Source organism: Jaculus jaculus, chromosome 7, assembly GCF_020740685.1.
Source record: "Jaculus jaculus isolate mJacJac1 chromosome 7, mJacJac1.mat.Y.cur, whole genome shotgun sequence".
In the NCBI taxonomy this organism is placed as follows: domain Eukaryota; kingdom Metazoa; phylum Chordata; class Mammalia; order Rodentia; family Dipodidae; genus Jaculus; species Jaculus jaculus.
This window is the reverse complement of record NC_059108.1, coordinates 107316001-107336661: the sequence shown is the minus strand read 5'-3', so window position 1 is coordinate 107336661 and position 20661 is coordinate 107316001. Positions and strand designations below refer to the sequence as shown.

General features: G+C 40.8%; 1 protein-coding gene across 3 annotated transcripts; it reads left to right on the top strand.

The window, feature by feature from the left end:
• The first annotated feature begins 6756 nt into the window (after positions 1–6756).
• Positions 6757–20511, top strand: Gnpnat1 (glucosamine-phosphate N-acetyltransferase 1). Of its 3 annotated transcripts, none has more exons than XM_004649190.3 (6): positions 6757–6904; positions 12060–12227; positions 13593–13655; positions 17046–17173; positions 17779–17840; positions 19348–20511. In XM_004649190.3, the coding sequence occupies exons 2-6, from the start codon at positions 12074–12076 to the stop codon at positions 19493–19495; spliced, it is 555 nt and encodes a 184-aa protein (XP_004649247.1). In that variant the 5' UTR covers positions 6757–6904; positions 12060–12073; the 3' UTR covers positions 19496–20511. The 3 variants fall into 3 exon arrangements, with proteins under 3 accessions (XP_004649247.1, XP_045009693.1, XP_045009692.1); XM_045153757.1 differs by having other exon boundaries at positions 6803–6949; XM_045153758.1 differs by lacking the exon at positions 13593–13655.
• The last annotated feature ends 150 nt before the right edge of the window (positions 20512–20661 follow it).

Here is a 20661-nt window from a genome sequence, read left to right as displayed (position 1 = left end):
ATGTACTACCATGCCTGGCTCAGAGCCATTTTACTAAAGTTCTTATATTCAAGTCTTACCCATAAAAGATGAAAAATTTCCCTTTTTACTGGCTATATGCAGTGGTCACCTTCTCATTGTAACAAAACATCTGACCCAAAGAAGCTTATGGAAGGTAAGAGGTGAGAGTTTATTTCCAGTTTACAGTTTTGAGGGGAAGTTTCATTAATGGCAGGAGCAGACAGTCAGACATCACATCTATTTTTTATTTTTATTTATTTATTTTTTGCTTACTTGATTATTTACTTCTTAACTTTTTTCTCAATCTTTATTAACATTTTCCATGATTATAAAAAATATCCCATGGTAATACCCTCCCCTCCCACTTTTCCCTTTGAAATTCTATTCTCTATCATATCCCCTCCCCATCTCTCAGTCTCTCTTTTATTTTGATGTCATGATCTTTTCCTCCTCTTATGATGGTGTTGAGTAGGTAGTGTCAGGCACTATGAGGTCATGGATATCCAGGCCATTCTATGTCTGGAGGGAGCATGTTGTAAGGAGTCCTACCTTTCCTTTGGCTCTTACATTCTTTCCGACACCTCTTCCACATTAGACCCTGAGCCTTGGAAGGTGTGATCAAGATGTTATTCAGTACTCCAGTCGCTTCTTTCTAGCACTATGATACCTTCTGAGTCATTCCAAGGTCACTGCCATCTGAAAAGAGAAGATTCTCTACCTAAAGTGAGAGTAGCGTTAATATAAAGGTATGAATATTAAGAGAAGTGTTTACTGGGAAATTTGATAAGCATAATATATACATTTTTCCAGACATCAGCAGTTGTTACACCCCCAGGGCTCATGACTACTCCTGTTTTAAGTTTTCAGTATCAGGGATGTATTCCCTTCCCATGGAGCAGGCCTCCAGTCCAATTAGAGGGTAGTTGGTTTCCACCATGACAGACGTGCCACTATTGCACCCATTGGCTCATTTGGCCTGACTGGCCAATTATGCGGCTTGCAGTGTCCACTGTTGAGTATCTTCACTGGTGGTATCTCTTTCTCCCATTGAACTACATGTAGAATGGCTTCTTCCAGCTTTCTGTCAGCTGGTCTAAGACATCACATCTCTTAAGCACAGAGAAAGAAGATTGAGTTCATGCAGCAAGTGGGGCTGGGCTATATAACACCCCATGGTGACATCTTTCCTCCAGCAAGGCTCCTCTTCCCAAAGACTCCCCAAACTTTTCAAACAGCTCCACTCGCTGGGGATTGAGTATGAGGCTTAATCACAAATACATGAGGCTATGGGGGACCATTTATATTCAAACCACTGGCATACTAATGGAAACAACACCCATCCTATCTCACAGCATTCCCATGAAGATAACATGATTTGTGAACATGTTTGCAAATTATTACATAAAGGTGTACACCACAGTTCATCAAGACTTAGACACATCTATTATATGTCACACTATTTGTTTATAAATCACCAAGAAACATAGAATGTGACTAACTAGTACTTTATCATCATTTCTTTTCATTTTGTTTTGTTTTTCAAAGTAGGGTTTCACTCTAACCTAGGCTGGCCTGGAATTCACTATGTAGTTGTGGGGTGGCCTCGAACTCATGGTGATCCTCCTATCTCAGCCTCCCAAGTGCTGGGACTAAAGCATGCACCACCACGCCCGGCTGTTTAGTGTTTTGTAAAAGAGCATTTTGTCATTTAGTTGGGCAGGAATTATTAGCTCTAATACTTATGCAGAGGAAAATATGAATGAAATAAATTTGTTAAGGTGTTGGTCCTCTTGCCTCAGTCTCCCAAGTGCTGAGATTACAGGCATCTACCATCTGCCCAGCTGGTTAAGTTATTCTTTGAAAAAATATTCAGGAGCCAGGTGTGGTAGTTCACGCCTTTAATCCCAGTACTCAGGAGGTAGAGGTAGAATGATTTCTAAGAGTTTGAGGCCAATCTGGAACTAAAGAGTGAGTTCCAGCTCAGTATGGGCTAGAGTGAGTTTCTACCTGAAAAAAATATAAGGGGTGATAGGGACATACTCAACCATTGATCTACATCCTCCCCTAGTCCCTGGCTAAGATATTCTTTTTTTTTTTTTTATAAGACTTTTATTCCTTTTTATATTTTATTTACTTATTTAAGAATCAGAAATAGACAGAGAGAAAAAGAGAGAGAATGGGCACACCAGGGCCTCCAGCCACTGGAAATGAACTCCAGATGCATGCGTCCCCTTGTGTTTCTGGCTTACAAGGGTCCTGGAGAGGAACTGGGATCCTTTGGTTTTGCAGGCAAACATGTTAACCATTAAGGCATCTCTCCAGCCCTGGTTAATATATTCTTAAGCTTTTCATTGAGTCCAACATTATTTATTCATTTATTTGAGAAAGAAAGAATGAGCATGCCAGGGCCTCTAACCACTGCAAATGAACTCCAGACGTATGTGCCACCATGTGTATATGGCTTATATCAGTACTGGGGAAATCAAACCTGGGTCCTTAATTTTTGCAGGCAAGCACCTTAACTACTAAGCCATCTCTCTCCAACCCAAGTCCAACATTTCTGAATAATGCCTCAACTCAGTCATTGACAACCATGTATTCCCACATGATGCCATTATCTATGCAATCAAGAATATTGGTAATAAACCAGCACACCTTTAATCCCAGCACTCAGGAGGCAGAGGTAGGAGGATCACTGTGAGTTCAAGGCCACCCTGAGACTACATAGTGAGTTCCAGGTCAGCCTGGGCTGGAGTGAGACCCTACCTCAAAACTAAAATAAAAAAAATAAATAAAAAGAATATTGGTGATACAGCCTCTTTTTTTTTTTTTTTTTTTTTTTGAGGTAGGATCTCACTCTAGCCCAGGCTGTCCTGGAATTCACTACGTAGTCTCAGGGTGGCCTTGAACTCACTGCAATTCTCCTACCTCTGCCTTCCATGTGCTAGGATTAAAGGTGTGTGCCACCACGCCCGGTTTGATATAGCATTTCTTATAAGAGTCCATAAGGTAGGTGCTGGGGAGATGCTCAGTGGATAAAGTGCTTGCCATAAAAGCATGAGTTCCTGAGTTTACATCTCCAGAACTCAAGGAAAAGCTGGTTACTGTGGCATCTGTCTGTAACGCCAGGATACCTACGGTGAGATAGGAGACAGAGACAGGAAGATCCCTTTCTACCTAAGCTCAAGGGCTAGGACGACAAGGTCGTGAGGTTGTCCTTTGACCTCCACATGTGGGCCTTGGCATGCACATGCCCACACTTAAACACACAAACACACACACGCACGTCATCCCCACCCCCTAAAAAGGAATCCATGAAGTATCCCTAAAGGACACATCAATGATTGTAACAGATCAAACACTGAGACTGTCACTTAGCTACTGTGGGCTTCCCATTGCAAGTCAACCAAATGCCAGAAACGGAGTTAAGGACTGGCTACTGATTAATTTTGGTAATTAAGGAAAAACTTGGTGTCTGTGACACAGCAGCTGAACAGGATATTTCTGGAATGCAAGCATTCTTTCTTGAAGTACCTCTTAGGTCTCTGTATCACATAGATAGATAGATAGATAGATAGATAGATAGATAGATAGATAGATAGATATTGGTTTTTCAAGGTAAGGCCTTGCTCTAGCCAAGATTGACCTCAAATTCATGGCCATCCTCCTACCTCTGTCTTCCAATTGCTGGGATTAAAGGCTTGAACCACCATGCCCAGCTTTAGCATATAATTTTATAATTCACTCTTCTAAACTGCAAGATGTATAGTGATCTATTGCTCAGGAGAAACTGCCTGAAAACATAAGGCCAGTAATCTCTTAAGAAAATAGAGCCATGTGTTTAAGGTTAGTAGTATGTGCAATGGGTGCTTGTTTTTATTTGTGCATTATATATTCTTTGTGTGAAAGGGGGTAAGATAGAGAACCAGAAATGTGGATGTCATCAACTTCATTCTTGTCTAAGATTATGAGAATGCTAATCCTGCATTCCCAGCACTCAGGAGGCTAAGGTAGGAAGATGCTGGGATCCTATGTAGCCTAGTTAATCTAGGGCGGGAGAGATGGCTTAATGGTTAAGGTGCTTGCCTGCAAAGCCAAAGGACCCAGGTTCAATTCTCCAGGACCCAAGTAAGCTAGATGCATAGGTTGGCACATCCACCTAGAGTTTGCAGTGGCTAAAGGTCCTGGTGCACCCATTCTCTCTCTCTCCCTTTCTTTCTTTCTCTCCCTCAAATAAATACAATAAAATAAGTTAAAATTGAAAAAAAAAACCATCAGCCATTATTCGTTTAAAAACAAAAAGAGGGCTGGAGAAATGGCTTAGTGGTTAAGGCATTTGCCTGCAAAGCTGGTTTGATTCTCCAGAACCCACATAAGCCAGATGCAGAAGGGGGTACATGTATCTGGAGTTTGTTTGCAGGGGCTGGAGGACCTGGCACACCCATCCTCTCTCTCTCTGCCTCTTTCTCTCTCTCTCAAATAAATAAATAAAATATAAATATTTTTTAAAAGTTAATCTAGGGCTTGAGAGATGGCTTAGAGGTTAAAGTGCTTGCCTGCAAAGCCAAAGGATCCAGGTTAGATTCCCTTGAACCCACATAAGCCAGATGCAAAAGGTGGCACATGTGTCTGGAGTTCGTTTGCAGTGGCTGCAGGCCCTGGCATGCCCATTCTCTTTTTGCTTCTCTCTCTCTCTCCCTCAAATAAATCAATTTAAAAAAAAAGTTAACCTAGGGCTGGAGAAATGGTTCAGTAGTTAAGTGCTTGCCTATGATGCTTAAGAATCCCCGTTCAAGGCTCAATTCCCCAGGACCCACGTTAGCCAGTGCACAAGGGGGCACAAGCGTCTGGAGTTCATTTACAGTGGCTAGAGGTCCTGGCGTGCCCATCCTCTCTCTCTCTCTCTCTCTCTCTCTCTCTCTCTCTGCCTCTTTCTCTCTCTGTTTCTCTCAAATAAATAAATAAATAAATAATATTTGAAAAATTAACCTAAATTTAAGTCACTTGAATGAGAAATAAACATAATTTCTCATTGGTAATTTATGGTGTATATTCTCTGAACACTATTTGTTGAGAATAAAGTAACAGGGTTGCAGAGATGGCTCTGTGGTTAAAGGTGCTGGTTGGCAAAGTCTGCCAGCTGGGTCCAATTCCCTAGTAGCCAGGGGCACAGTGTTGAATGTGACTGGAGTTCATATGCAGGGCAAGAGACCCTGGTACACCCATACTGTATCTTCTCTCTCAAATAAATACAAATTAAAAAAAAATAATGTGTCTTCTACTTAAAGTGTTTGTGCTGCTCATGTGCAACAGAGCCTCTTGCACTGCAAAAGAACACTTGCTGCTTGTGAAGCTTTTTGTGTCCAGCTCATGGTAATATTTTGGGGAATTGAACCTGGGCCAGCAAGCTTTGCAAGGGAGTGCCTTCAATCATTGAGCCATTTTCCCAGTCCCAGTATCTTGTAATTTTAGTAAAAGGAGCTACTTTGTGAAACACTTGAAGGTCTCTGAACCTTTGACTCCCAATTTATACAATGGGGACAAATGTTGCTTGGGTATATTGCTCTGGAAATGAGAGCTTACAGAAATGTCATCTTTCTTCTTATAACCAGGGTTTCTCAATCTCAGGAGTCCTGACATTTCAAGCCAGGGCTTCTTTGTTAAGAAGGTCATCCTGGGCTGGAGAGATGGCTTAGCGGTTAAGGCACCTGCCTGCAAAACCTAAGAACACAGATTCAGTTCTCCAGTATCGAGTGGCTGGAGGCCCTGGCATGCCCATTCTCTTTTTGCTTCTCTCTCTCCCTCAAATAAATCAATTTTTTAAAAAAGTTAACCTAAGGCTGGAGAAATGGCTTAGTGGTTAAGTGCTTGCCTGTGAAGCTTAAGAATCCCCGTTCAAGACTCAATTCCCCAGGACCCACGGTAGCCAGTGCACAAGGGGGCACAAGTGTCTGGAGTTCATTTGCAGTGGTTAGAGGTCCTGGCGTGCCCATCCTCCCTCTCTCTCTCTCTGCCTCTTTCTCTCTCTGTTGCCATTCTATCTGCCTCTCTCTCTAACAAATAAATTATATATATAGTACTGGCGCTATCCACCTGTGCCTGGAGATTGCAGTGCCACCTCCTCTGCAGAGTGAAGCCGAAAATGCCCCAGGACGTGGGAGGCCAAGTGCTGCTGTCATTACTCCAACACACCATGGTCACCTGAAAGGTCTGCCTGTGACTCTGGACAAACAGACGAGGGAACTCCCAGCGAGCATCCCTTCTTAGCAAGAGGAGCTACTTTGTAAAATACTTGAAGGTCTCTGAACTCCTAATTTATACAAGGGGGGCAAACACGTTGCTTGGGTAAATTACTCTGGGTTGAGTTGGGAGGAAAAGGGATTCACAAGGGACGAATGCAAAGGCTGGAGCCTTAGGACTCTGACTCAGGAAGGCTCACCACTTCCGCTGCTGAGATGGATTTCCAGACAAACCTGACAATGACGCAAAGTTAGTAAGGAGGGCGTGGGGAAGGCAATCCGCGGTACCCCGCACGCGGACACGTCCAGCAACACGCGCATGGGCCCCATGGCTACCCTTAACTCCGCCGGGCGCCCCGACCCTGCCCTGCCCCCGAGGCTCCGCCCCCGAGCCCAAGGCCCCGCCCCTTGGTCCAAGGCCCCGCCCCGCGGAGTCGGCAGGTGACGCCCCGGCCTCCGCGTGTCCAGCGCGCCGCCTGCGTGAGCGCAGGGGCGGGGGTGGAGGGAGGCGTTGCCCCCGCCACGTTCCCGGCTGCGACGTGGGCTGTGCAGGAGGAGCAGGAGGTGGGGCGCGCGCTGCAGCCGGATCCGGATCCGGTGCTGGGTGCCCGCTCGGGGAGAATCTGACGCGCCGGGAGGGGAGCGCCGTCTGCCGGGCCTGTGCGGTGAGGACCGGCCGGGGATCGGGGCTTGCGGGTCCCACCTCCGGGGTGCGTGCACGCGGGGGTGCCCTAGGCCCTACCCGGGGTCTCTGCTGGGAGTCGGCGTTAATCCGCGCCCGCTGGGGCGCGTGGGTTGCCGAGCTCCCGGCGCCGGGGGCAGGGCTCCGAGAAACTGGCCTGGCCGGAGGCGAAGCTGACTCCGCCAGCCGGGCTGTGCCGTGGGACTGGCAGAGGGAGGCTTGCGGGAGCCCGGGGGCCTGGTGGTCGGAGGCCCAGGGCGCGCTCCTTCTGCCCTGGAGATCACCGCCTGCGCCGGCCGTATCTCGGCCTTACCTGGGCAGTGAGGGGCTTTGTCTTCTGTCGGAAGTCTATCCCTAGAAACGCTGGCTAGCGGTTTCTAGTGCAGATGAGTATTAATATTTAGGGTTTTTTTTTTCTTGTAAAATTGAAGGGGAGGCCATGGAATTCGTTTTGTTAGGATCACTCCTGAATAAATCCAAGAATCGGTGTAAGGGAATTTAGATGCTTTAGGCAGGAATCGCTGAATTGTGGGGCGGGGGGGGGGGTCGGGGAGACAGAGCCACTTGTCAAATATCATGGCACAAAGATTGGTATCTGTTGAGTATTTTGTTGTAGAGCTCAAGATTATAGTCTACCTCACTTATTTGAGGCAGGGTCTGTCACTCAAGCCCATAGTGACCTGGAACTTATTCTGTAACCAAGGCTGGCCTTGAATTCACGGTGGTCTTCGTACCTCAGCCTAGGTGTTGTGATGACAGGGGTGAGCCGCTAGAAAATATTTTTGCAAATTGAGGAGGTTACAGAAATTTCTCAACAAATTAAGTGTTCATTAGATTCAAATTATCGTTAAATTGCTTAATTTTTTTGTGTACAGACAAATCAGAATGTCTCGGGCACATTAATCTCATTCACCAGTAATGCCTGCCTATCTGGGTTTTTTATTTGGCGCAAAGTGTTTTTAAAATTTGTTTATGAACTTTGTAAATCTTCCTATATAGTGTCTATTACTTGTTGCTCAGTTTTTTCTAGAAGCAGCTGCTCCCCATTCTGATTGGCTGCTCCAATGTAATATAGATGCTGGGAAGATAGGTTTTGAAATTGTCTCTAAAAAATACTCAGTTGAGGAAAACGCTCTCAATAGTAGTATAAGTTGGTGTATCATCCTGTGATACCGCTTGTGAAATGTGACCTCCAGATAACGTATTATGTTGTTATTCATTCACTAGACATTTATTGGGCTAGGGTGGGTCAGTATATTGGCCTTGGCAATGAATGCTAGTTTAGTAGTTTAAAAAAAGTTGGGTGTGGGTTACTCTTAGGGTTTACTTTTTAGCGATTTTTTTTAGATATTAGAGACTGGTGATATGGTCAGTGGTTGAGGTCGCTCAGTTCTCAGGTAAAGCCAGATGCACAACATAGTGCATTACATCTGGAGTTCATTTGCAGTGAAAAGAGGCCCAATTGTGCCCATTTTTGATCTCTATATGTCAACTACAGTTTCTGTGATAAGTTTGTGTGTGTAGTTCTGTGTTCACTGTGTAGCCCAGCTGGCCTTGAACTCCTAATACCTGTATCAGTCTCCATTGCACTGGGATCACAAGTGCTTGATATCTCACCTGATTGATGAGTAGGTTTTGGCTAGGCTTAAATTCTTTATCAACTTCATAAAGCACACATTCATGACTAGAAAGAAGGTTCTTCCCCTTTTGCTCCATTTAGTAAACCTTATTAAGAATTTAATTTAGGGGCTGGAGAGATTGCTCAGCAGTTAAGGCCCTTGCTTGCAAAGCCTAGCAACCTGGGTTCAGTTCACCAGTATCCATGTATAAAGCCAGATGCACAAAGTGGCACACACATCTGGAGCAACTGGAGGCCCTGGCATGCCCATTCTGTCTCTCCTCAATCTGCTTGCAAGTAAATAAAAATACACATAAAAAATTTCACTAACAGTATTGGATCTTTTGTGTTTAACTGGATCAATTACTTTGTCCGTGACTGCCTCCATCTAGTTAGTAGCTAGTGTTAGAAACGAATGTAAATTTGCTTAAGTAGCCAGACATGGTGGTTAATCTTAGTGCTATGAATGCAGAACCAGGTGGATCAAGAGTTGGGGGTCCATCTGAGTTACATGATGACATCCTGTCTTAACCCACTCCCCTCCCAAAAAAAACCAAAACAGAAAACAAAAACATAATTATTAACTCCTGGTTCCTGAAAAGTGGTGCTGGTGTTTGCAGTTCTTTCTTCCTTTTGCATGTGTGTGGCTTCTCTGTAATACGCTTTCTTCCCTGTTGACCTTGGACATGGGTGGTTGAGCAGTGGAATGAGGATGGAAATGATAGTGTCAATTACAACTTGCTTTTTTCTGTTTGCCCCTTGGGCTTCTGACCTTACTATGACAGCTTGTCTAAGGGACCCGTGGCATTTTCAGCGTGGCTACTGTACTAGTCTCTCTTAGAAGATACAGAGGGAGGAGAATTGTGCACGGTGGAGCCTCCATGTACTTAGCTGTGTACAAGGTGCAGGGTTTACTCTTTACAGTTAACCTGAAGGCAGTGATGAAATTGATGAGATTTATTCAAGCACAGTGCAGTCTTAATGAGTTTCTTTTTCTTTTCTTTTTGTGAGGTAAGGTTTCGCTCTACCCCAGGCTGACCTGAAATTCACTATATAGTCTCAAACTCATGGTTATCCTATCTCTGCCTCCCAAAGCGCTGGGATTAAAGGCATGCACCACCATACCTGGCCTTAGTGAATTTCTTGATACTTCTTTATGAGCAAAACCTAAGCACCCAGGTTTGATTCTCCAAAATCCCACATAACCCAGATGCACATGATAGTGCATGCGTCTGGAGTACATTTGCAGTGGCTAGAGGCCATGGAGTGCACATTCTCTCCCTCTAATTAAAAAAAAAAAAATGAATAAAAGGCAGAGGTAGAAGGATTGCCATTAGTTCAAGGCCACCCTGCGACTACATAGTGAATTTCAGGTCAGCCTGGGCTAGAGTGAGACTCTAGAATAATAATAAAATATTTTTAAAAAATACTTCTTTGGTGGCTGGAGAAATAGCTTAGTGGTTAAGGTGCTTGCCTACAAAGCCAAAGGACCCAGGTTCCATTCCCTAGGACCCATGTAAGCCAGATGCACAAGGTGGTGCATCTGTCTGGAGTTTGTTTGCAGTGGCTGGAGGCACTGGCTCACCCATTCTCTCTCCCTCTCTCAAATAAATATTTTTTTAAAAATACTTCTTTTGTAAACCAATTAAAATGACCTTTTTTGTTTTTTGTTTGTTTGTTTTTTGAGGTACAGTCTCACTCTAGCCCAGGCTGACCTGGAACTCACTATGTATTCTCAGGGTGGCCTTGAAAACACAGCAGTCCTCCTACCTCTGCTTCCCAAGTGCTGGGATTAAAGACGTGCACGACCATGCCCAGCTTTTTTTTTTTTTAAAGAAAATACTTTAGGGCTGCAGAGATGGCTTAGCAGTTAAGGCACTTGCCTGCGAAGCCTAAGAACTCATGTTCAAATCTCCAGGTTCCATGTAAGCCAGACGCACAGTGAGGCAAGCATGCAATGTGCACAAGGAGGCTCATGTGTTCAGAGTTCGTTTGTAGCAGCTAAAGGCCCTAGCATGGCCATTCTCTCTGCCTCTTTCACTCTTTCTCAAGAAAAGAAAATCCATTTGAACTTTGGTATTAAATCACATCTTTTTTGAGCATCTTAGTTGGGCACCAGAAAAATTGTGTTTTAAGGGCAGTAAGATCAAGTGAGCCTTAAGTGAAATAGCACAAGAAATATTTAGATATTAATTTCTGATTGTCTGGTTGGTTGGTTAGTGGGTTCTTATTTTTATCCAATTCATTTTATTTTTAAAAGCTATTTACAGGGTTATTAAATACTTTTTTGTATTTCTATGAAAAAAGAAACATCTCTGACATGTTACATATTCCCATTACAACATATAATGCATCAGTCATGTTTATGTGCTTCAGGTATTTTTGCTTTGCTAGTAACTTTGGTGCTGACATCACAAACGGCCCCTATTCTGTTGTGTGTTGTGTATGTGCTTGTGTTCAGGTGTTTGTGTGCATGTGGAGGCAAGTTTGACACATGTATCTTCCTCACTCGCCTCTGCTTTATTTGCTGAGAGAAGTTTGCTGACTCGGCTAATCTAGCTGGCCAGTTTGCCCTGAGGATTCCATCTCACCTCCTAAACACTGGGATTGCAGACAAGCTTTTGTGGGACCTGGGGATCCAGACTCCAGTCCTGAAACTTGTACAGCAAGCACTTTATCCACTGAGACATCTCCCCAGCCCAACATTGATCATTCTTCCAAAGCCTATGAAAACAAAATTCAGACACTCCTAGTGTATACCTGTCACCACTTAGTTAAAATATTACTATGACTGTAGAGAATTAAGTTAATTTGAATAACTCCTCAGTTCTCTTCATGGCTTATATAAAACAGGTTTCATATTCAGTCAGTTTTCCATGAGAAGTGGGACTAACAAATGATTTCTAAGCCCAAGGATAAGATGCAAGTATGCAAATGGGAAAATGTAAAGAAAAAAAATAAGAGTTTCTGGAGCAATGGGGCTTTAAAAGTTGAAGACTTTTTAGTCACTCAGTTATTCATCTGACAGAAAGCAGGACTTTTCTGTGTATTTGCAGTTGTAGCATGGTAAATTCTGGGTAGGCTAAAATAATAGCTTGACAGAGGTAGGAAGCTTGCTGTGAGTTTGAAGCCATCCTGGGACTACAGAGTGAGTTCCAGGTTATCCTGGGCTAGAGTGAGACTCTACCTGAAAAAAAAAACAGGAAAAAGAAAAAAACTCAATTTAGCCTAGCCCAGTGTAATGGTGCACTCCTTTAATCACAGCACTTGGGAGGCAGAGGTAGGAGGATCGTTGTGAGTTCAAGGCTGCCCTGAGACTACAAGGGATTTCCATGTCAGCATGGGCTAGAGAGAGAGCCTACCTCAAAACAACAACAAAACAAAACAAAAACAAAACAAAACAAAAAAAAAACAGCTTGCCTAATCGGTACTGAATCTATTTCTGTGAAGTAGTTACCTTTCTCATCAAGCATATGTTCCTTTTATTAAAGTGCCTTAACATTTTACATTTTTATTTTAGACCTCATTGGAAAGATGAAACCTGATGAAACTCCTATGTTTGACCCAAGTTTACTCAAAGAAGTGGACTGGAGTCAGAACACAGCTACATTTTCTCCAGCCATTTCTCCAACACATCCTGGAGAAGGCCTGGTTTTGAGGCCTCTATGTACTGCTGACTTGAATAGAGGTATGGCCTCACTTTAGTTTACAAATCCTGATTAGAACTAGATCTAGTTTCTTCAAAAACATTATAAGGCTAATTTATAGAAATATTTAGTTTTTGTATTTAAAATTTTAAACTGAGTGGGGTACTCAATTCCAATGAATATATATCATGACTAAGACCACCTGTTACTCCGAAGTATTTCAAATGACTTCAATACAGTAGTGCTCCTTTCAGAAGGATTGGCCCCAGTTGTAAGGAAGAGTGAAATTATAACACATACTGAGTTTTCTTTAAGATGCTGGATGGGTAATGAGAGTAGAGAGAATTTTCTTAGGTACAATGACATTGTTTTGTCTTTCCGTATGTGTATTTCTTTAACATCTAAATCCTACAAAATATTTTTTAAACTTTGGTAATAAACTAACATTTTACTTCTCAGTTTTCTTCTGAGTAGAAATATTAAGAAATGAATTTTGTTCAGAATTAATGATTAAGGCTTTGGAAGTTCTAAATATGCTTTTATACATTAGTAAAGTGAATTTTAAAATTAATATTTGTATCCACCTGAGAAAAACAGGGGAGAATATAGGTGCACCAGGGCTTCTTGCCACTGTAAAACTCCAGATGCATTCACCATTCTGTGTTGCTGGCTTTATGTGGGTGCTGTGGAAATGAACCCAGGCCTGCAGACTTTGCAAACAAGTGCCTTTAACTGTGGAATAATCTTTATCGCCCATAAAATGAACATAATTGAGTCTCAACAATGATATATTATTTATGCTTTATTTTAAAAACGTATTTTGATGTGGTGTGAATCTTGCACTTTAAGCCAAATTATGTTATTTAACAAATAGCATCCCTTTTATTAAACTTCACAGGAATTTAATTGAAAAATGTTTTATGTTGGCTGTATAATTATTGGATATAAATATCTGCACTATCTATAACATATATATTATACTGTATGAAAATGTCCTTAACACGACACAGTACAATGTGCAGTATGGACAATTATAAAGTTTGTTATTTTTTAAAACTGTTTAGAGACTGGCAAATAGCTTAGTATGTAAAATGCTTGCCACACATGAATCCGAGCACTGGGGAGGTGAAGACACAGATGAATTATGGGTTCACTCTCCTTTCTCAAAATAAGGTGAGGAGTGACTGAGGAGGCACCCAGTATAGACCCCTGATCTCTGTACATCCACATGCACACAGACACCCATACACATCTCACGTGAAAAAAAGAAGCAGCATGTTAGCAAGAAATAGAGGGTCTACGGAAAGTTTTGAAAGAACCCCTTATCCCACCCCAGGGAAGTGCTTTTACTTCCTTTTATATCTTGTTCTGTTCTTATCATGACTTGAAATCTGTTTTAAAATTAGGTTTTTTTAAGGTACTGGGTCAGCTGACAGAGACTGGAGTTGTCAACCCTGAACAATTTATGAGTAAGTACCATGGACTCTTTACTAAATGAAGAGAAATAAAGGGGCTGGGGGAGGTAGCTTAGCAGTTCAAAGTGCTTTCCACTTAAGCATGAGGGCCTCTTGAGCCAGTGACCACCAAGTTCTGTCTCCCAGAAACCACACTGAAAAACTTAGGCTTGGTCATGCACTTTAACCCCAATTCATAGTGTGGTCAAGAATGGACAATTGCTAGAGCTTGCTGAGAGACACCAGCCCTGGGCTGACAGAGACCCTGTCTCAAGGAAGGAAATGATGAGCAGTAAGAGGACACCCAATGTTCTGAGGTCTCTTCATGAGGCACATGCCTCTGTACATACATGCATGTATCACTTGTGAGCATTATAATATAAACACACATGCACACATACATGAATGTGCATGGGGGGGGGCTAAAGCTTTGTTTAATAACTGCTTCTGTTTTTCCAAATAGCAGGAAATTACTCAATATACAGTTAGCTGTTTTGTTTAAATGTTTATGTAGCTGAGTTGTTTCAGAACCCAAGTATAGGATGGAGAGATAGCCTTTAAGCTAAGGACCCAGGTTCAAATTTCCATGTCCCATGTAAGCCAGATGCATATGGTGGCACATACATCTGGAGTTCATTTGCAGTGGCTAGAGGCCCTGGTGTGCCCATTCTCACACTCTATCCCTTTCTGTCTGTGTAATAGTTTTTTTAAAAAAAAAGCATTTAAGGGCTGGAGAGATGGCTTAGCGGTTAAGCGCTTGCCTGTGAAGCCTAAGGACCCCGGTTCAAGGCTCGGTTCCCCAGGTCCCACGTTAGCCAGATGCACAAGGGGGTGCACGCGTCTGGAGTTCGTTTGCAGAGGCTAGAAGCCTGGCGTGCCCATTCTATCTCTCTCCCTCTATCTGTCTTTCTCCCTGTGTCTGTCGCTCTCAAATAAATAAATAAAAAATGAACAAAAAAAAAGCATTTAAAAAAATAATCTAAGCATAGTGATTAACTTTGTTTTGGTAAATAATTTGGCTATTTTCAGATAATTACTGGGGACAACACTAGAGGTTCCCCCCCCCCCACAGTTAGCGTCTTGCTCTAGCCCATGCTGATGTTGAATTCACTATGTAGTCTCAGGCTGGCCCCCAACTCATGGCAATCCTCCTACCTGTATCCCAAGTGCTGGTATTAAAGTTGCGTGCCACTATACCTGGCTGTTTTTTTTTTTTAATTTTGAATTTTTTTTTTCATTTGAGAGAGGGAGAAAGGCAGAGAGAGAAAGAAAAAATGAATGGGTGTGTCAGGGCTGCCAGCCACTGCAAGCGAACTCCAGATGCATGTGCCACCTAGTGCATCTGGTTTATGTGGGTCCTGGAGAATTGAACCTAAGTCCTTTGGCTTTGCAGGCCAGCACCTTAACTGCTAAGCCATCTCTCCAGCCCAGTTTTTCATGTTTTATTGTAGTACGTCCTTCTGTGTGGTTATGCTGGTCTCAGAATTTCACTACCAAATGAAAAAAATGCAAAAGCATATTCCAGACTTTTATGGCTTAGCGGTTAAGCGCTTGCCTGTGAAGCCTAAGGACCCCGGTTCGAGGCTCGGTTCCCCAGGTCCCATGTTAGCCAGATGCACAAGGGGGCGCACGCGTCTGGAGTCGTTTGCAGAGGCTGGAAGCCCTGGCGCGCCCATTCTCTCTCTCTCCCTCTGTCTTTCTCTCTGTGTCTGTCGCTCTCAAATAAATAAATAAATAATCTTTTTTTAAAAGTAGTTTTTTAGCTGGGTGTAGTGGCACATACCTTTAATCCCAGCACTTGGGAGGGAGAGGTAGGAGGATTGCTGAGAGTTCAAGGCCACCCTGACAAAATAGAGTAAATACCAGGTCAGTCTGGGCTACAATGAGACCCTATCGTGAAAATAAATAAATAAAGAGGTTTTTTTTTTTACTCTCTGAATTTTAAGGTTACCAGATATCTTGGAGTTAATTTCAGGTCAGTCTGAGCTAGAGTGAGACCCTATCATGAAAATCAATAAATAAATAAAAGGTTTTTGTTTTTTAACTCTTACTGAATTTTAAAGTTAGCGGATACCTTACAGTTAGTCCAACAATCCCCTCCCATTTTCAAGGCATAAGAAAATGGGTCCCCAGAGAGAACCAGCCTTATACATGGTCACAGTTAATTATTGGTAGAAAAGAACTAGACCCTTAAACATATCCAGCGCTAACACTGCCTGCTCCTGTTTTACCTTGTTTTCTTTAGTAGGTAAATATTTTGTACTCTGACCTTGCTGAGAATAAAGAGCATTCTACAGTCATTTTCCTTCAGTGATCTATGCAGAATGAGACTGTGATAATTAGCAATATAAGAGAGCTTCTACAATGGGTTCTATGATGAGTTTTTCTGTGCAACATTTTAGATGAGAAATCAGCAACTTAAGTACTGAATATCATTGGAGAGAAAAGTAGCTTTGCCTCTTATTTATGTGATTTTAGAAAAATAACCTGAAATGAGGTCATACCTTTCACCTTTGTAAGGTATTTTCAGTGTAAACAAAAATAATGATTGCATTTCTAAGAGAACAAATATGTAATCATGAAACACTGGAATCTCTAGGAAAATCAAAAACTTGTTTTATCAAAATATTTTGAAACCAAGACTGGATAACAAGATTAAATATGCACTTATTAAAATTTGGAGTATTTTCTGAGTATTTGTTGAGTATAAAGGTTAAAGAAACATAAAGAAAGATTAACTACAGGGTTGGGGAGATTGCTCAGCTGTTAAGGTGCTTGCCTAAGAAGCCTATGGAGCCAGGTTCAATTCCCCAATACTCACATGAGCCAGATGCACAAAGTGGCTAATACATCTAGAGTTTGTTTGCAGTGGCTACAGGTCCTGGCATGCCCATTCTCTATCTGTGCCCCCCCCCCCATAAATAAAATTCACAAGAAAGTTCTTTAACTTTAAAGAAAGATTACTTAATTATTCATAGAAATGAAAATATGTACAATTTACCTATGTTATCTAAAATTATTAACAGGTTTTTTTTTCCCTTTTCTTTTTGTGATATTGAACCCAGATAACTGCAGTTAGGCAAACTGTACCACTGACTGAGCTAGGACTCGAGACTGTGCTAACAGATAACTTTAAATGTATGGACTAGACTCTGGTTTCTGTAAAGTTCATAGATGTCTTTTGCCTTTTAAATATATGCTTTGTACAGTCTAACCAGTACTGACATTGTTTTTTCAACTCCCTGATGATTTTTTAATACTGTAGTTTTAGAAATGGAAAGTAATGTACTATGACAAACTAGCCTTAGATATTCAGTAATAAAGTCTACCCACCCTAGTGTTTTTCTGGTATCCAATGAAAATAGAATGTACACTATATAACATTTTGCTTTGAAATTTCCACAGAATCTTTTGAGCATATGAAAAAATCTGGGGATTATTATGTTACAGTTGTGGAAGATGTAACCCTAGGACAAATTGTTGCTACAGCAACTTTGATAATTGAGCACAAATTTATCCACTCCTGTGCTAAGGTATGTGCTCACATTAATGCTTATGAATATAATGTACAAGAGTTTTCTAACAAAATGAATTTTGATGTTTCATTAGCCAAATTAGGTTTTCTGTTCTGATGCATTTCTGAGTTACAAAAGGAATACATTAAAATATAAATTATTTGACAAGACTGTTCTGTAGTGACAGGTAGTATGCACACTTTTTACTCATACTTGTAATTTTCTAACTTTCACCCGTAATAAATTCATGTGAAATAGTAAAAAGAAAAAAAAAAGTTACTACATAATCCAATGAAAATGAGATAAAAACATGAGATTTTTATGAGATTTCTGCCCCAGAAAGTATGCAAGTTTTGCTTGGACATGTGAAATACATTGTTTTTAAGCAAGCAGTCAAATGTTGGGCATACTGTTTTATAACAAGAGTACATTTTGGTGCTAGGGATTCTGGGTTTTCCTTTCAGATACTGGAGTGGGGAGTTTGGAATATAACTAACTTAAGCCACAAGTTGATTTCATTGTTTCCTTTATGATAAAGTTAAAAAAATATGTATCAACTCACTCATTGGTTTGGCTGAAAACAAAACTTTGGTCACTCCTTTAAATATTGTCAACATTTTCAGAGAGGAAGAGTAGAAGATGTCGTTGTTAGTGATGAATGCAGAGGAAAACAGCTTGGCAAACTGTAAGTAAGCAGCAACAAGGTAACCCTGGGCAAATTAGATACTCTTTTGTGGTTCAGTACAGTTTCTTGTCAAGATACTTGTTTTAAAAAGCTTTCCTGGAAACCCAGCACTCAGGAGGGAGGGAGGCAGATGTAGGAGGATCTCTTTGAGTTCAAGGCCACCCTGAGACTTCAATAGTGAATTCCAGATCAGCCTGGGCTACAGTGAGACCCTACCTTGAAAAACAAAACTAAACAAAACACAACAAAAAGACAAAAAACAAAAACAAAGAGGGTCCTCGACCCTCTTTTTGTTGTTGTTTTCAAGATAGGGTCTCACTCTAGCCCAGGCTGTCATGGAACTCTAGTTCCAAGCTGGCCTCCAACTCACTGCAATCCTACTACTTTGCCTTCTGAGTGCTGGGATTAAAGACATGTGCCACTATGCCCAGCAAAAATCTTGAATTTTAAGGGAGTCCAACTCAGTAAATATTAAATATCAGCTAAGTACCAGTACTATTATAGAAATCTGGAATACATCAGCCAAGGAAATAGACAGGTTTTCTAGTCACATCATTTGTAATTTCATATCAACCTCCCACCCCAATGACGGTTTGATTTTTAAGTCAGGAGAGTTCAATGTGGTGATAGACGCCTGTAATTCCAGCACTTAGAAGGTTGCCAGAAGTATCACATCAAATTTAAGGCAAACTTAGGCTACACAGTGAGACCCTCTCTCACACAAATGCACAAAACAAAGAAAATGCTAGAAAAACTCTTCACTTAGCACTTTTGTAGGTTTTACTCCTGAACGAAAGCAGTTAGATCACATTTAAAAATTCTTATTCATTTTTAAAAATATATTTGAGAGAGAATGGGCACAACAAGGCCTCTAGCCACTGTAAACAAACTCCAGATGCATATACCACATTGTGCATTTACCTTAAATGGGTACTGGGGAATTGAACCTGGGTCCTTAGGCTTCATACCTAAGCCAACTCCCCAGACCAAAGATCACTTTTTTTTTTTAATTTTGCAGGATTTTGATTTTTTATCAGTTTGTAAATAAGTACTTTTGCTTTCTGTCTGTATATTATTCATACTATCTGATCTGTAGTTTCACTTGAAATGATTAAAGAACAAAGTATTATATGCCCTTTATGTGAACATGGTAACTACTCATTGGGATAGGTACAGAGTAAAGGCATATTTACACCTTACTGGTGAATGCCTACTCTCTTCCTCTTATAAATAAATAAAATATTTTTAAAAAAAGCCCTCTTGCCTCTCAAATGTTGGGATTGTAGGTCTGTGCCACTATGTACACCTCATTAATATGACTTGAGGGTTTAGGGTAAGTTTACTATTTGTCCTATTTGTTTTTCAGTTTATAATTGGAACATGTAAAAATGAACATAGTAGAAAAGGCCACAATCTAAACCAATCCTGTTTATATGTATACAGTTTATAAGATCTATTTTGATTAATGTTTTGTTTCCCCATACTTCCTTCCCTTTTTAAATTTTAGGTTGTTATCAACTCTTACGTTGCTAAGCAAGAAACTGAACTGTTACAAGATTACCCTTGAATGTCTACCACAAAATGTTGGTTTCTATAAAAAGTTTGGATATACAGTGTCTGAAGAAAACTACATGTGTCGGCGTTTCCTAAAGTAAAAATCTTACAAGAAAGAGAATCATCAAAGGAGTTAATGCTGTAAGGCTTACTGTTCCTAGTTAAAACATTTCTGTTGCTGCAACCCAGTGACATTCATAAATTCTGGACTGAAGAAACACTGTAATATTATAATTGTATTATTAGAAGATTGCCTTGGGTTGGTGGGACATGCTGTCAGTTTCGATTACAAATGACTTATAAAAGGGGTGATTTTTAACCAAAGGAATATATTTTTAACTTGAATCTTTTCTTGCATTGTATTTTTCTAAAGTTCGGCTTAATTTCCTGGTAGTCAAGAGTATGGGTAGTGAAGGGTTACATGTCTGCTGTCTGTGCTACTCATGATTTTTAAAAAAGTATATGTTGAATAAGGCTGTTTCCTGTTACATTCATAAAATTAAGTATTTTTGTTTGAAAGTAACATCTACATATATTTAAGTGTAATTTCTCGTATATTACACAAAATTGGAAAAATTATCTATGAATTTGTGACTCTAATATTTGATGATCCTAATATTGGCAACCTGGGTAGCTTTTTAAATAGAAGAAACAACTTGTAAAGTGTGAGAGGGTGCAAAGTCCACAACTTAAATGTTTTACTAAAGGTTTTTATCTGTAGACAATGTACCACCATCTCATGTCACGTGTAAGAATTTATTAAAATTACCTAACAGCATATAGAGTGGGGCAGCCTGAGGTACTTTAAAACAGTGACTTAGCAGCTCTCAGCATAGGTACTTTCATCCCATTTGTTCATACTATGGGCACCCGAAGCCATTCTTCTGAGTGAACTAACAGAATTAAGTGGACTGCTTAAGAATGTGTAGTAATGCCTTTGCACATCCTTGAAGTGATGATGAAAGCTTTTCTATCTAATGGGATTGTAATGATACTATTATTCTGGTTGTTGTTGTTTTATTTATTTTAATGATTTTTTTAAAGTTGAAAAATTAGATACTTTATCAATGGTTCTAATCTTTTGCATTCCATGTTACATTAAACCTGTTTATATGAAGTCTCTCATGTTAGTCTCTTGCTTGTGCATTTGAGATAGTTCGATTTTAGCATTTAAAAAATACATACTATTGTATATTTGAGAAATGGGCACACCAGAGCCTCTAGCTACTGAAAACAAATTCATGATACCTGCACTACCTTGGGCTTT